We start from the raw sequence: 17,253 nt of genomic DNA, 5'->3' as shown, positions 1-17,253 counted from the left end.
AACTCCATGACAATATCAGTTGTGCCAGATCTTAGGGCGAGATGGATATAGAATGCACCACGTAAGGTGTCCTTCCCCAAATGGTACGCACTAACAGAAAATTTTGAAATCTAGTGGTCAAACCCCTTAGGGGACCATCACATTAAGGCCGAAACATTTGAGACTCCTTTTAGTCGCCTCTTACGACCGGCAGGAATACCGCGGGCCTATTCTTACCCCCAAACCCGCAGGGGATCAAAAAATTATGGCTCATAGGGAAGATACGGGCAAATGGAAGAGCTGTATCAACCCAGGTGGAGAGCACACAATCAAATTGGTGTCTACTTGCCCATTATGAACAACAGAACAAATCTCTTAATACTGTGAAGGGCAAAGAAGGTGGGCCAGGGAGTACCTGGAATGGACCTTGGACCAATGGAATTGACCTGTCTTCATTGCTGAGTGCAGCTCTTATGTGACCCCTGATGGTCATTGTAGAAGTGCCAGTGCACTGTCTGGCAGGCAGCCCCAAACATTCAGCATGGATCTGTGCCAGACATGTCTTGAGTTGTTATTAAGTGCAGATGTCAGTCGTCACCTCTGACCCTTGCCCCAGGAGGCTGGAATCAACTGAACAGAATGGTCAGTAGTATGTGCTAAGTTGACTTAAATTACCCATGCTAGGGATCATTTGAAACTTGCAATGCAAAGAGGTATGAATCTTGCTCGTCCATTGGGTAACATCAGGAGTGCCATTTTTGAAGAGTGAATTAGGCTTGAGCAGCAATGTATTGACCACCTCATGGAAAGCACACCAAGGACAATCCTAACATGTTACAATGCATGAGATGGGATAGCATGGTACCGAATGTTATCCAGCAGCAGATTTAGACTACACAACTGTGCATTGATATGCACTTTCAAACAGTTTGCATTTAATTTTTGTTTTTGTTTCATATACAGTGTTTTTTTATTTTTTAGTATTAAAAATTTATGACTCCATCTTTTCCCTCCACAGTTAAAAGTCAAAGAACCCATCTTTTAAAGATGTTAAAAAAATCAACTTCCAGAAAGTAGATACTGTTAGTACTAAAACAATAAGTAACGAACTATCTTTTAAAACTAGGTTCCCCAGAAGCATAATCAACAGAAAATACTTCTATTCATGTTTACTGGATACTGCAAATCCTTATTTCTTTTACAGATGCAGCAGCTAGAAGATAAAATAGATCATATAATTACATGTTGCCCTGAGACATTTAAGTCTCTTCATTATCTACGATAATGATCGAAGCACAAATTTTAATTCATTTCTTCTGCTTCAATCATTAGCGTGGATAAAAGATAAAACTTTACCTCATCCACTTTATTTTGTTCTTCCACTGTTAGGTTAGCTGCAGCTTCTACATCATAAAAATCTTCATCATTACAATCACCAATACAAATTTCACTTTCACCAACACTCAAAGAAGTGTTGGACCAAACACTATCTTCATCATCTGATGATAAATCTGAAGGGGTAGGTGATTTTTCTTTCTCATCTATGTCCTCCATGTCTCAATCTAGAAAAAAACAGTAACATCATAAAAGTGACACAAATTCAATGAAATGTAAAAAATGAAGTGATAACAATATCATCAATTCAGAGAGAGAGAGAGAGAGAGAGAGAGAATTAAAAGCACCATTCAAATCTGAGCTTGTAACGGCATTCAATGTAGCGAACATAGATATTTTTGTTTTTTTATTTATCCCTTTTAAATTGACTGCTGGTGTTAAGCTCGTTATTAACGATTTTGCTGTAAATACACAGCTGACCACAGAAGTAAAGTAAGAAACACTTTAAAGAGCTAAGGTATTCCTCAAATATAGATATTCAACGGTTTTCTGCAACTATGTTTCTTGTGGCTCTAAGTAATAACAATAATTCTTTTTTTATGAGCTCAGAACCTAAAAGAGAAAAACACATGAATATGTACAAAACTATCAAAGAAAAGACAAGCTACTTAGCACAAGGCAAAAGAACATTGCATGTTATTAAATTACACACCAAAAGGACAGAAACAAAGTGCAGCATAATGTGTCAATCAATCCATTCTAAATACAAAAAAAGCCAAGCTCTCAGAAGACATGATCAGATGTCAATGTAACTTCATGCATGTACACATCACCGATGGATATGTAAATGATTACATTTTCAGTTCTGTGTCACAGGTACAATTACGATCAGAGTGCATTAGTGTTCAGAATGAGATTTTCACTCTGCAGCGGAGTGTGCACTGATATGAAACTTCCTGGCAGATTAAAACTGTGTGCCTGACCGAGACTCGAATTCGAGACCTTTGCCTTTTGCGGGCAAGTGCTCTACCATCTGAGCTACCGAAACACGACTCACGGCCGGTCCTCACAGTTTTACTTCTGCCAGTTTGGAAGGTAGGAGACGAGGTACTGGCAGAAGTAAAGCTGTGAGGACCGGGCGTGCGTCGTGCTTCGGTAGCTCAAATGGTGGAGCACTTGCCCGCGAAAGGCAAAGGTCCCGAGATCGAGTCTCAGTCGGGCACACAGTTTTAATCTGCCAGGAAGTTTTTGCATTAGTGTTGTTCATCTTAAACGGGTTACCAAGTCTGATAGTATAATAATAATAATAATAATAATAATAATAACAATAATAATAGCTTTATTCAACATCGAATGGTACACTGCACATGTACAAAGAAACAGTAATGATTAAAGTTATTTGTGCAATACACAAGACACATTCTTCTGAATGCGTCATTAATTTACAACAAAATTACAATAAGATGTTTACTGATTTCTATTCACATAATTTCACAAAGCATTTGTTGTTCTTCATATAAGTATGGTACTCTTCTAATGGGTATAAAGGGTGTTTTACTAAAAATTTCTTAAGCTGATGTTTCAGTTTAATTGTAGGAAGAGCCATGACTGCACTAGGCAGTGCATTAGCTAATTTTATACCTGCGTACTGAGGCCCCTTTTCGTAAAGTGCTGTTCTGTGGCTGCCAATGTAAAATCTTTCTTTATTTCTATTATTGTACTGGTGGAAATCTGAATAAGTGTTTGGGTGCAGTCTTTCCACAAGCAATATGGCTTTTAGAATGTATGTGTTTATAACAGTTAACACCTCTGTTTTTGGAAACAAGTTGCGACAAGATTCCCTATATTTTGCTCCACAGATTATTCTCACACCCCTTTTTTGAAGAATGAGTAGCTTATCTAGATTAGCTCTGGTTGTTGCCCTCCAAATTTCAATACCGTAGTTCAAGTGAGAGGAGAAAAGAGCTTGGTATGCAGTCTTTAGCACTACGGTGTCTCTACAGAACTTGCTAATAGTACTGATTGCAAATATATTTTTTGACAACTTAGTTGTTAGGGAGTCAATATTTGTGTCCCATTTCAGGTTGCTTTGGATTGTTACGCCAAGGAATTTTACACTAGACTCTTTCTTTACCAATTTGTTGCCCATGTATAATTTAATTTCATTATTCAAACTACTTTTGTTTAACTCCATCAAACATGTTTTACTGGTGCTTACATTTAAGTGGCTTTCATTAAAACACTTGGCCTCTAGTTCATTACATGATTCCTTATTACATACAATGGACGTGTCATCGGTATACAGAACAATTTTGGAATTTATAGCACAGTATTTAACATCATTTACATAGATCAAGAACAGAAGGGGGCCCAACACCGAGCCCTGGGACACGCCTTATTTTATGCAAGTGATCTCTGATTTGTAGACACCACTTTCCGTTTTAAGTAGAACAAACTGTTTTCTATTGCTCTTATAACACTTTATTAGGTCATAAGCAGCGCCTCTAATGCCCATGTTCCATAGCTTGTCTAATAGGATGTCAACATTCACACAATCAAAGGCTATTTCCAGGTCTAGGTATACACCTGCCACACGTTCCTTGCTTTTGATACCTCCTAACACCTCTTCAATTAGTTGAGCAGCTGCAGTGCTAGTTGATTTACCTTTTAGGAATCCATTTTGATTTTCGAACATCAGGTTGTGTTTGTTAAGAAAGTTTATAATCCTGTTGTATATAACTTTATCAATTATTTTGGAAAAGACAGGAAGGATTGAGACTGGTCTGTAGTTTTCTATTTTGTTGTTGTCACCTTTCTTAAAAATGGGTGTTACCTGTGCTATTTTTAGTCTGTCTGGAAAGGTGCCTGATTCTATTGTTGACTGCTGCAGACAGAGGTACAGAGACATTTTGGCTACAGGCTTTTAAAACATTAGTATTTAGGCCATCATGCCCAGCTGAATTTGAGGGTTTTAGAGAGCTAATGATTCCCATTATTTCTGCACAGTTTGTGGGGGCTACATATATACTATGGTCACATGTATTACCTTTAAAACTGTAGTACATGTTCTTATGTTTGTCATTTATGGCTTCCCCTACAGAAGAAAAATATTCATTAAAAATATTTGCAATTTCCAGTTGGCCTTTTATAAGCATGCCATTGTGGTTAATAATAAAGTCCATACAGGATTTGTCATTGCAGGTTCTAAAGCTGTTTATGACTGCCCAGAAGCCAGCAGTTACATTGTGTGAGTTTTGAAGCTTATTTGTAACATAGTTGCTCCTGGTCTGTGTGAGTAAGTCCTCATAGTGTGCTTGATATATTTTGAAGGCTTCCTTTAGCTCAGGAATCTCTCTATTATTCAGCATTGCACTGTGGAGTAGTTTTAATTTTTCCCTCTCTTCGGTGACATTACTATTTACCCAAATATGTTTGTTTATATTTTTTGTTTGTTTCATTTTTGTGATTACAACTGGGCACATGGTATCAAAGCAGTAATAGAAATCAGCAGCAAAGCTATCATATGAAAAGCTATTATTTTCAAACCATTTTATTTGTGCTAGCATGCAGTTTAGTCTATTTATGTTGCCATTATATATTATTCTTTTAGTTACAAACTGTTGCTTTGTGGTAACAGTGGGGGCCTCATGGAGCTCCAATTTAAGCTGTACTGCATGGTGATCTGAGATGCCTAGTTTTAAAACCAATGCACTGTGGGATAGGTGGGTCATGTTTGTTATTATGTTGTCAAGACATGTTTTACTATTGCCAATTTCTCTAGTGGGTTCCCGAATGAATGGGGTCAGGTTAAATTCATCACACAGATGATGTAACTTTTTGGTGCTGACATCATTTGTTAATAAATCTATATTTATATCCCCTGTACCTATAATATTTACATGACCATTTGGCCCAGAAAATGTTGTGTCTATATATACAAGCAAGTCAGAAAGATTTACAAAAAAGGTATCTTTATTTGCTACAGGTTGCCTGTAAACATCGATAACTGTTATGTTATCTCTACCCATTTTAGATTTATTGCAGCAAATTCTGAGACTCCTTCCAAGCAGAAGGCACTCACATCAATAACATTAAAATTACTTTCATTTACAGTGAAAATTGCTACACCTCCCCCAGTCTTGTCTTTTCTACTGAAGGCTGTGCAGAATTTCATATACAGTGGTTGACTAATGCTAATCAGAGCTTCATTGTACCAATGTTCAGTTACAACTAATATATTGGGTTTGTCAATCTGCGAAATTATATCTTTTCTTTTCTTTTTTACTGGCTAACAGTTTTTAAGTATAAATCTGTCAATGGAACACGAGGAGTTGTCCAGGAAATAGGATTTTAAATTAGATTACAAAGTTGCTTTGCTCTCTTTCAAGACATTTTATGTTAATAGGCAAATGATCCAAAATATTTGTTGCTTCTTATTAAGCCACTGACAGCTTTAACAATAGGTAATAAAGGTCATTTTTCCTCTAGTGCTGTAAGTATAGATATTACTGATCTTCTCAAATTATGACAAATTTCAGTATTGAATATATGTACTGTGACGGCGTAGTTCAATAGCCTAGCAGGTAACTACATGACTTCCAATGGTGAACACTACATATTATTATTCTTCACAATTAAATAGCGAATTTACTTGTGTAAGACTGATAGACCAAAATATTGTTATTTTTAGCTTCTAAAGATCTCCAGCTTCTAAAGATCTTCTAAAGATCTCCAAACAGTGATGTTAACTTATTTTTCAAAAAATTTGAACAGCTGATGAGAAAAATCTTAAAGCTCAAAACAAATGTAGCAATATGTGGTGATGTCAACATTGACTCGCAAGACACAAAGGAACTCAACACAGAAACATTCTTAAACCTACTCAGATCACTAAATCTATATTATACCAACAATAGCCTGACATGTGGAAATGCCTGTTTGGACAATAATATAGTTAATTTTTCAAGAGACTTACATAGTGTAAGCATTGCAGATGACTGTTTTTGCAGATCACGATCCTCTACTCCTAAGATACTAGTACACACAGTCAGATAAGAATTATAAGGTTGCAAATAAGAAGCCAAACTTGACATGGGTTGGAGATCAGAAAGAGTAATAAGTTAAGTTATTCAGACTCCCTCAGAAAGATAAGCTGGGACTTTGTTTATGAATATGACACAGATCTATCAACTGTTGAAACTCTATTTCATAATTTCCATAAGACATACACTGACTTACGGCACTCTTGCTCTCCAATGAAAAGAATCAGTACTAAACCAAATAGAAAAGGTAAAAAGCTTAAATGGTACACTGATGACCTTGCTAGTATCCAGGAAAAGATGCTTTCGCTGTACAAAAAGCATAAAAACGATGGTAAATGTGGAACAGAAAAAAAGGATACTTATTATAAAGACTACCTGAAATGTAAAAAACATTATGAAGCCAACCTTAAACTTTCTAAACAAGCTGCCTATGAAAATTACATAGAAGGAGCCCCAAACAAATTCAAGGCTACTTGGGATATTTTAAATGAGAAATGCTTCTAACCGAACACAAGATGTTCTACTTGAGCCAGAGGAGCTCATTAAATATTTTACAACTACAGTAAATGAATTACAATCACAAATTAAACAGTCAGACATACTAGCGGTTGATATACTTGCTGATCAGCTACATAAAGTTGCACCCACAGATCTAATAAATATTGTTAGAAAATGTTCAAACTCGAAAAGTATGGACTACTATTGGGTATCTAACTACACAATAAAAAGGACAATACACTTCATTTGCAATCCTCTTGCTTTTTTGCAGAAGTTGTTTTCCCTGATCAGCTAAAAATTTCCAAAGTTATACCTATATACAAAAAGGGGGAAAAACACCTCCCTGACAACTATAGACCAGTGTCTATTGTACCAACCATTTCCAAAATATCTGAAGCATTTTTCCACAAACAGCTAACCAACTATTTTGAAAAGTATGAACTTCTGTGTAATAGACAGCATGGTTTTCGACAAGGGAAAAATACCACCTCTGCAGTCCTTGACATAGTTAATCAGACATAAACTGCATTTGAAAATAAACAAACAGTCTCACTTGAACTTTGTGATCTGAGTACAGCTTATCCCCTTTGACATCCTACTAACCAAACTAAAGTATTATGGTATAAATAACACACAGTTAGAAATAATCAACTCTTATCTAAATAACAGGAGACAAATTGTGTCAATTCAAAATAGACACTCTTCTATGTATAGTGTCACATCTGGTATACCTCAGGACTCTGTCCTGGGTCCTTTCTTCTTCATTGTTGAAATTAATGATTTGCCATCTTATGTTGGCCTGAGTCAGTTATCTGCTAAGTGGATGATTAAACCTTAATCAGCACAGATTGAGATTTATCAAAGCTACACGATAAATTACAGGACACACTCACCTTAACACTAAACTAGTTCTCAGCTAACAAACTTCTATGTAATCCGGAGAAAACTCAGCATCTGCAGTTGGGACTGGCTAAAGAGGCAGAACCAAAATCCGTAAAATTGCTTGGAATACACATTGATTCCAAACTTAACTGGCAACCCCGTATCAATCAGGTCTGCAAAAAGTTATTAAGGGTGTCCTATCTCATCTGGAAACTGTCTGATCTAGTGAGTAACAGAACAGCTTACTTTGGATTTTTTCAGTCTCATATACCTTATGGGCTGTTACCATGGGGCCGCTAATGTCATGTCAGAGATTTAATACTGATGCAGACAAAGGTGCTATGAATAATGTGCAAGGTTGGCCCAAGGGAACACTGTCGTCTCTTATTCATCAAAATGAAAATAAAGACAGTGATAAATCTTTATATTTATGCATCACTGATATATGCTAAAAAGAACAGAACAAAATTTAACACCAGAGAGAATGTACACTTTCATGACACCAGAAACAAAGAGAGTACTGACATTCCTAGACATAGGCTGACAAAAACAGGCAACTCTCACAAAGTGAACTGTTTGAAATTATTTAACAGATTACCACTTACTGCACTCACTACACTTTTCAATAATTTTAAAAGTAAACTGCACAGACAGTTAACAGACAGTCTTACAGAATTCTTGGATACTTTTAACATAGAAATTGAGTTTAAAGTCTATGAGTGCAATACTGTACAACTGATTAATGCAGCATAAATAATTTGTACTTGTAATGTAAACACTAACTAATATGTATCTTGACATCATTATAAAGCCTATTTCACTACATGTGGTCAATGGCAAATAAAGATAAAGAGAAGTACAATTGCCAGAGCCATCCACCGAACACAATGGTAGTGCCACATGGCGTCCAGAGTCATCTTCCATTGCCAGCAGTGGCTAAATTCACATCAAGTCTTCCTGCAACATTGCAAAAGAAGCATCCAGCTTCTCATAGCCCTATTACACGACCTCATTCAAATGCAGAGAGGTGTTGAGAATGGCATCTTTGTTCCCATAAAGGCATTCTTGATTAACATCAACTCAACATGTCCAGTGTCAAAGGTAACTATTGCTCACGAATATTATAGCATATATTTAAAGCAAACCTGATTGCATCCTCATAGTGGCACTACTACTGCCACTCTTATGCAACTGGAGCAAAATTTTAACAGACATCATCTTTCAGATGTTGAACACGCATACCAACTTTCACACATGTCGCAGAACCCCTCCTTGGTGTTGTAATTTTCTTTTTGTCAGGTATGCCTGAATGACCATCATGAGTGAACAATTTTTTTCAACACTTCAGCTTCCCTTTTCATGTCTTTTTATTACCACACCACACTGGTCAATGAGTGACTAGATAGACGCCTTTGAGCAACTTAGTGATTTTACGTAGGACCAGAATTTCCTCGGGTTCTCAGAACGATCTTCTGCTAAGGTATGACAGCGGCAGTAATGTATGCTTTGTACATAAGACATGCTATCCACTGTGCTCTCAGCTACACACTTTTCTTTGTCATAAACTGGTTAAGTGTGAGATGTCTTCCAAGTTACACAATTATATACAATTCTCTCCTTCCAACTTATGCAATTACTAGCCTTTTCCTGCAGCTTCACCTGCACGTGTGTTCGACACATATATTGAACAGATCTCCTCCTGCCCCCATGTTCACCTCAATCTCCCTCTGTTTGTCCACCTTATCCTCCAGTCTCTACCCATCTCCTGCTTCCCACTCTGTCTGTCCCTTTATCTCCTGCTACCCCTCTCTCTGCCCATTTCCTCCACCCCTCTCTCTGCTCACACTTTCCTCTACCCTCCCTCTGGCAATATCCTCCTCCCTCTCTCTATTTCCATCTATGACTCCCCCTATTTCTTTTCCACCTGACCACTATCCCTCTAAACCCTCCAACTGCCTCAAGCATCTTGCCCTCCTTCCCTCTTAACTGTCCACTTCCTCCTCTATCCCTTTCAATCTGTCCCCAGCCATGCTCATCGGCATGCTCACCTGCAATACAGTTCAATAAAGCAGGCTGTTACTGCCCTCACAACAAGTCTGTCATGTCAGGCAGGCTACATATCAGGGGCTTGAAAATCCTTTATTTGCATCTGACGTACAAGCTGCTCTGCAAAACATGTTGATTAAGCAGGCCAATACCACTCCAACACAATATACCTTTAATGTAGGGGAGCCTACATGTTGGGATTGGGAAAACTGTATCACGTAAGTTGCCCTGCAAAGCAGGTTGATTTGACAGGCCGATACTGTTCCTATACAAATGTCTGCCGTGCAGGGCAGCCTATATGCTAGGAAGGGGAAAAAAAAGTTTTTGCCCGTGTCTCTGAGACTACTGGTGCTCTGAGATTATAAACCCCACAGCAGTTGTGAATGCCTAACCTTCAATGGAGGGACTTCGGCCTCGACCAGGACGCTGGTCACCAGACTCATCCTAAAAGCTCCTGTTGCCAGTCGAATGCCACAGTGATGCACTATGTTAAGTAAACGCAATGCTGAGGGTGCTGCCGAACCATAAACCAGACTCCCATAGTCAAGGCAGGATTGAACAAGGACTCTGTAGAGCTGCAGCAGCGTAGAGCGATATGCACCCCAGTTGGTGTTGCTTAGGCAGCAGAGGGCATTGAGGTGCTGCCAGCACTTCCGCTTCAGCTGACAAAGATGAGGAAGCCACATCAAACGGGCATCGAAAACCAGTCCTAAGAGACAATATGTCTCCACTACAATGAGTGGATCATCATTAAGATAAAGTTTTGGTTCCAGATAAATGGTACGATGCCAACAGAAGTGTACGAAGCATGACTTTGCGGCTGAAAACTAGAAGCCGCAGGCTAGAGCCCATGACTGTGTCATGTGTATGGCTTTCTGTAGGCACCGCTCGGCAACACCAGTACTGGAGGAGCAGTACAAAATGCAGAAGTCGTCTGCATACAGAGAAGATGAGACTGACAGCCTGACAGCTGCTGCTAGGCTGTTAATGGCCACTAAAAATAGATACACTCAATACAGAGTGCTGCAGTACCCAATTCTCCTGGATATGGGGGGAACTATGGGAGGCACTGACTTGGATATGGAAAGTACGGAGCAATAGGAAATTTTGGATAAAAATCGGGAGCAGGCACTGGAGATCCCACTCCTACATGTGGTAAGGATATGATGTCCCCAGGTCATGTCGTAAGCTTTTTGTAAATCCAAAAGGACGGCAACTAGGTGTCGGCATCTGGAAAACGCTGTTTGGATGGCAGACTCAAGGGAAACTAGATTATAAGTGGTAGAGCAACCCTGGCAGAATCCACCGTGGCATGGAGCCAGTAGGCCACGTGACTCCAGAACCCAACACAACTGCCGAATTACCATACGTTCTAACAGCTTACAAAGAACATTGGTGAGGCTCATGGGCCGATAGCTGTCCACATCAAGAGGGTTTTTACTGGGTTTGAGCACTGGAATGATGGTGCTCTCCCATTGTTGTGATGGAAAGCTGCCATAACACTAGATCTGGTTGAAGATGACTAGGAGATGTCGCTTGTAGTCAGACGAGAGATGTTTGATAAACTGACTGTGGATCCGATCTGGCCCAGGAGCTGTGTCGGGGCAATGTGCAAGGACGCTGAGGAGCTCCCACTCTGTAAATGGAGCATTATAGGGTTCACTGTGATGTTCAGTGAACGAGAGGGCTTTCCTTTCCATCTGCCCTTTGAGGGTGCAAAATGCTGGGGAATAATTCTCTGCCGCAGAGGCTCGAGCATAGTGCTCAGCAAAGTGCTCGGCAACTGCGTTTGCATTGGTAGATAACATGCCATTAATGTTGAGCCAGTAACACCTGTTGGGGTCTGGTACCCACAAACCTGTCTGATCTTCGTCCAGATTTGGGGAGGTGACATGTGGCACTGAATGGTTGAGACATACCTCTCCCAACACACCTGTTTCCATCTTTTTATAAGCTGGCAAATGTGGGCAGGGAGCCATTTAAAAGCTATTAGGTGTTCTAGGGAAGGGTGCCACTAATGTTGCTGTAGAGCTTGTCGACGCTCTTTAATGGCCTCAGTGATTTCTGGCGACCACTAACATACTAACTTTCGCCGGGGGCACCCTAAAGAACAAGGGACTGTGTTTTCCGCCACAGAAACAATCGTTCTGGTGACCTGCTGAACTACCACACTGATGTTACCATGTGGGGGAGATTCAACAGTGACAGCAAAGGTGAAGGCTTCCCAGTCTGCCTTGTTTAAAGCCCATCTTGGTAGATGTCCAGGAGAATGGCACTGGGGGAGTGACAGGAAGATAGGAAAGTGGTCACTACCACACAAATCACTGTGGGCTCTCCAGTGGACAGATGGGGGAAGTCCTGGATTGCAGAGGGATAAATTAATGGCCAAGTAGGAACCATGAGCCACACTGAAACGTGTGGGGGCCCCAGTATTTAATAGGCAAAGGTCGCATTTAGACAGGAAAGTTTCGACATCTCTACCTTGACCAGTGAGCACAGTGCCACCCCACAAGGGGTTATGGGCATTAAAATCTCTCAAAAGTAGGAAAGGTTTAGGGAGTTGATGAATCAGTGCAGCCAATGCATTCAGGGGTACTGCACCATCTGGAGGAAGATATACGTTGCAGACAGTTATGTCCTGCATCATCCTTAGCCTGACAGCCACAGCTTCAAGAGGGGTTTGAAGGGGCACAGGTTCACTGCATACTGAGTTCAGGACATAGACACAAACTCCACCTGACACTCTATTATAGTCACTATGGTTCTTGTAATACCCCTGCAGCCGCGAAGGGCAGGGGAACCAGGTTTCCTGGAGGGCAATGCAGAAAGCATGTGTAAAGCTTAACAGTTGCTGCAGCTCAGCCAGGTGGTGGAAAAACCTGCAGCAGTTCCACTGGAGTATGACGTTATCATGAGGCTGGGAAGTCATGAAGCATGCAAGGAGGCAGGTTATGCCTCAGGGTCACCTGCTGCCACCAACTGAGTATTTGTATCCATTACTATTGTGGATGAGGCATCAGTGAGATCCAGATCCTTAGGGGACGCTGAAATCTCCACCTAATCCACAGGTGCAGAATTGGTAGAGAGTTGTGGTGTTGGGGCCACCACAGGGTCCTTTTTCTTAGCAGACTTCTTTGTTTGCTTGCCCATTCACTTCTCTTTGGCGACCAGCTGGGAGGACTTCTCTGAAGTAGCTTCAGGCACGGAGGAAGACCATGAAGCCCTTCGTCCAGCAGCTTTTGGCTCCTTTAGTACTGGCGAGTGTCCGCTGTGGCAACAGTGGACACCTTGGGAGAGAGGGTCCCACAAGACCCCTTCTACACGAGAGGAGCTGGAGGAGGCTGTTGCTTCTCCAGCGGGGGAGGGGGTGGAGGTCCCCTGCATTTGGGGGTCCTTGCTCCTGAAGTAGGTACTTTGGGAGCAACTGAAGGGGATTTTCCCCCTACCAATAAGAGGCAGATGTATTCTGGAGGCCCAGAGGGACCACTGTTCATGGCACAGTGTGTGGTACGACTGGTACTTGTGATGGCGATGGTAATGCAGCTGCAGCCTATGAGGACATCAACCGAACGGGGTGTAATCGTTCAAATTTACATTTAACCTGTTGGTAAGTCAACTGGTCCAGGGTCCTGTACTTCATGATTTTCCGCTGCTTTTGGAGTACGGTGCAGTCTGGTGAGCAGGGGGTGTGCTGCTCTCCGCGGCTGATACAAGTGGGAGAAGGCATACACAGAGTATCTGGATGCAGTGGATGTCCACAGTCTTGACTAAGACATGTGCCTGAATTTACAGCACTTGAAGCACCGCATAGGGGGAGGGATGTATGGTTTAACATCACAGAGGTAAACAATCACCTTGACCTTTTTAGGGAATGAATCACCCTCAAATGCCTAGACGAAGTCACTGGTAGCAACCCTGTTGTCTTTGGGTCTCCTGCAACTGTGCCAGAATGAAATGAACACTCCACCATTCTAGATTGGCATGGAGCTCATCATTAGACTGCAAGAGGACGTCACGATGGAAAATAATCCCCTGGACCATGCTGAGGCTTTCACGGGGGGTGACGGAAACGTGAATATAACCCAGCCAGTAATGTGCAGGATTGCGTTGGGGATGTTGTCTGAATCAAGACTGCACCGCTTCTCGTCTTGGACTGTGCTGTCACTTCCCCAAACTTATCCTTAACATGTTCAACAAAAACTTGAGGCTTCACAGGTAGAAAGGAGTCCCCATTCATTATCCTACAGACTAAATACCAAGGCGCATATGGCTCTCTTCTTTCTGTAGCCCTACATTCCTCCCATGGTGTAGCGAGGGAGGGAAACAATAGAGATTCGCTTATTTGATAATCTTATTAATAGAGACAAGGGTTACCTTTTAAGTAAGACTTGGAACCTGGTGTTATCAGACATTAAAAAACAACGGTTTGTGTTTCGATCGTCGGAATAATTTTTAATTTTTGATAGCAATATCTCGATTTCGCCTCTTTCCACCACTGGCAGCGCGGTATGTTTACTTGCGCTAGAGGGCAGTTACGGCACCTTCTCACATACGCATTGTGGGCCTTCTGCGGTCTATATAGGGGCCGCCGCTTGCGCTGAGAAGTCAGTTCCGGCGAGATCGTGTACCAGCACTCTCACCTGAAGATGGCGGCCAGTTGGACCGCAAAAATATTGTGTCAAGATGATGTTATGATCCGGCTGCACACCCGAGAAGAATATTATGAATTATTATGCCAAGAAAGCCTTTGTAATCACAAGTACAGTGGTGTTAAGAACCAGCTCCCATTGTGGTGGTGTTGAAAATAGAGTGACAGGGAAAAATGGGCAGAAAAGGGGGGGGGGGGGGGAAGAGATGGCTAGAAAGAGGGAGAGTATATGGACAGAGAGAGGTGGGAAGAGTATTCAGACAGAAAGAGTGGGAGAAGGAGATAAAGAGAGGGGAAGAAGAGATGGACAGAGAGACGGGTGAGGAGGTGTTGGAGGGAGAGGGAGAGTAGATGGAATAGAGAGGGGGAGGAGGTGACGGACAGAAAGAGGGCAGATGAGGAGATGGATAAAAGAGAGGGTGAGGGTGATATGAGTGTAATATACATGATATATGTACATGTAGGCAAAGTCTGAAATAAAATGCTAGTCTAGAATAAATTGAAGCAAGGAGTCAATGCTTCTTAAAGAAGATGTATAGTCATACAGTGTGTAATGAACTGATGGTGGAAAGGTGACAGCTATGCAATTGTAGCGGTTCATCTACTTTGTTTCTTTCTTCATTTGCTGTTCTCGGTGTCGATGTACTGCGTTGCTACACTGGCTGAAAGATGGGTTTTGGAATTACAACACAGACTACTTTAAATGATGTAGCTGACAGAGGCACAGTTGTGTTTCACTGTCTTTTACTTTCACTTTTCACAACTCCCAATATTACACAGTTACATGGACAGTGCACTACTGTTTAAATTTCGATAAGCCTCAGTCATAGGTTGCAGGTGAACATCCACATACTGCTACCATAGTTAACTGTTGAATATCTACTAGCAGTAAAAGTCTAACCATGAAGTTCAGCCCATCACGTTTACCTCACATTGGCTGTTCTGAGTTGCCTCACTTTCCCCAGACATGCTTGTCTGGTTCCCTGTGGACATGCCTGCTCAGAGGGATTGACTGAATATTTACACATGCTTTATCAGTGGTATTATCTCCCATGATAATTGTATTTGTAATTAAATTATTCTTAGGTCACAACTAATTACTGAAGCTAAGAAGTAGCTGTGGAAACACTGACAGTGCTCATTCTTCTCATCAGAGGTTCTAATTTGGAACATTTGAAGGTGGATAACAGGCCACTTTATCTTCTACATTAAATAGCTTGCTAGAAATGGATGATTGTGAAGCTTTCAATACACAATATTCATCAGATCCACGTACAACCCTCTGAAAACTTAATGAAAGCCATGAATTTCTTGAAATTTCACTATTTAAGGTTACCATAAGAACACGACACAAGTCACCCAGAATACATTTGATCCAAGTCTTGTCACTTAGCATTAAAATTCCAGCAAAAAGTATGAGGAGTGCTGCATGTCCCTGTGGAAAATTTGTCTGAAGAACATGGCAGTCCTGAATGCACAAACTGTAATAGTTTAAAGCAAAAATGTAAAGAGAAATTTAAAAGAAGCACTGTCACAGAAAAACTGCATACACTTAGCTTAGCACCAGCTTCACAGAGACCAAGAAAAAATATGAATATTTTTCAATGCTACTGCGTACGTGGCAAGGAAACCAATGACATTTCTATTATAAAGTGGCAAACAGAATACGTAAGGATGTGCCTAAACATGTCCAGATTTTTTACTATGGCTTTTACTATGACAATGGAATGAGTTGAATTCTTGAACATAAAAAGGATTGTTTATATGTCCATTGAGAAATTGGCAAAAGAGTGTACAAGACAAGAAAAGACTCATTTTGCACAATCTGAAAGTATGCACTTAGGTTTCAAAGAAAAATATCCTTCTGATAAAATTGGTTTTACAAAGTTTTGTTAACTTCAGATAAAAAAAAGAATGCATTACTGTATACATCTTTGAACGTGTATCCTATGTGTATGTCCTCAAAACCAAAATACAAAACTGATGATGCATGCTGAACATGTTAAAGAAACATTCACTGAACTTATACAGAAACTTAACTACAATCTAGAAAATGAGGAGTGAATGCTACATCACTGAAGAGTACAAACTGTTTAATTTCTTCCTTGGAATCCTTACAAGATTCTGAAAATGTTATTTACAAGCAATGGATCCAAGCTGATCAACCTACAATGGACACATTAATGAAGACAGTGAATGATTTTGTTGATCATCATGTCTAAAAACTTGAACCAACTTCATTACATATCGAAATCTAAGAGTCACTACTTAAAATCAAGCAAGAGGACGCTCCCTGATACTTCATGCATCTTTAGAGTGGATTTTGTAGAAAATTATGCATATTTCCTTCTGGATGCCACACAAGAATTTCACTGGCAGAACATACAAGTCACTCTTTATCCTGCTGTTTTCAACTATAAAATAGAAGATCACATTATGGCGATCTCACTGTGATTAAGTGACTGTTTGCAGCTTGATACAAATACATTCTGTGTTTACCAGAATGCTGTTCTCACCTATATACAGGAGCAAATACCATACATCCAACACATCATTTACTTCCATGACGGCAGTTCTGTACAATGTAAATACCAAGAATTTTGTAAATTTGTGCCATCATAAGAAAGATAATGGAGTAACTGCATAATGGAATTTTTTGCACTAGTCAAGGCAAAAATGCATGTGATGGAGTTGATGCTATTATTAAATGTTTAACCACAAGATCAAGTTTCCAGTGTCCATATGACAGTCACACTTTTCCATGCTGTAGAAATGGCCACAAAATTCTTTACATGTCATGAGCTTTATAAATATATACTTGTA

General features: G+C 40.4%; 1 protein-coding gene across 1 annotated transcript in view; it reads right to left on the bottom strand.

Annotated features, from left to right (window-relative positions):
* Positions 1-17,253, bottom strand: part of LOC126262732 (probable ATP-dependent RNA helicase DDX60) — a 79,486-nt gene that overhangs the window by 29,809 nt on the left and 32,424 nt on the right. Inside the window, exon 2 of the mRNA XM_049959540.1 lies at positions 1,336-1,541. Coding sequence (XP_049815497.1) covers positions 1,336-1,533 — 198 coding nt within the window. The 5' untranslated portion in view covers positions 1,534-1,541. The remainder of the gene's footprint in view (positions 1-1,335; positions 1,542-17,253) is intronic.

The sequence above is a fragment of the Schistocerca nitens genome, chromosome 1, assembly GCF_023898315.1.
Source record: "Schistocerca nitens isolate TAMUIC-IGC-003100 chromosome 1, iqSchNite1.1, whole genome shotgun sequence".
Taxonomy (NCBI): domain Eukaryota; kingdom Metazoa; phylum Arthropoda; class Insecta; order Orthoptera; family Acrididae; genus Schistocerca; species Schistocerca nitens.
Note: the sequence above shows the minus strand (reverse complement) of the source record. Positions and strands in the feature narration are given on the sequence as shown.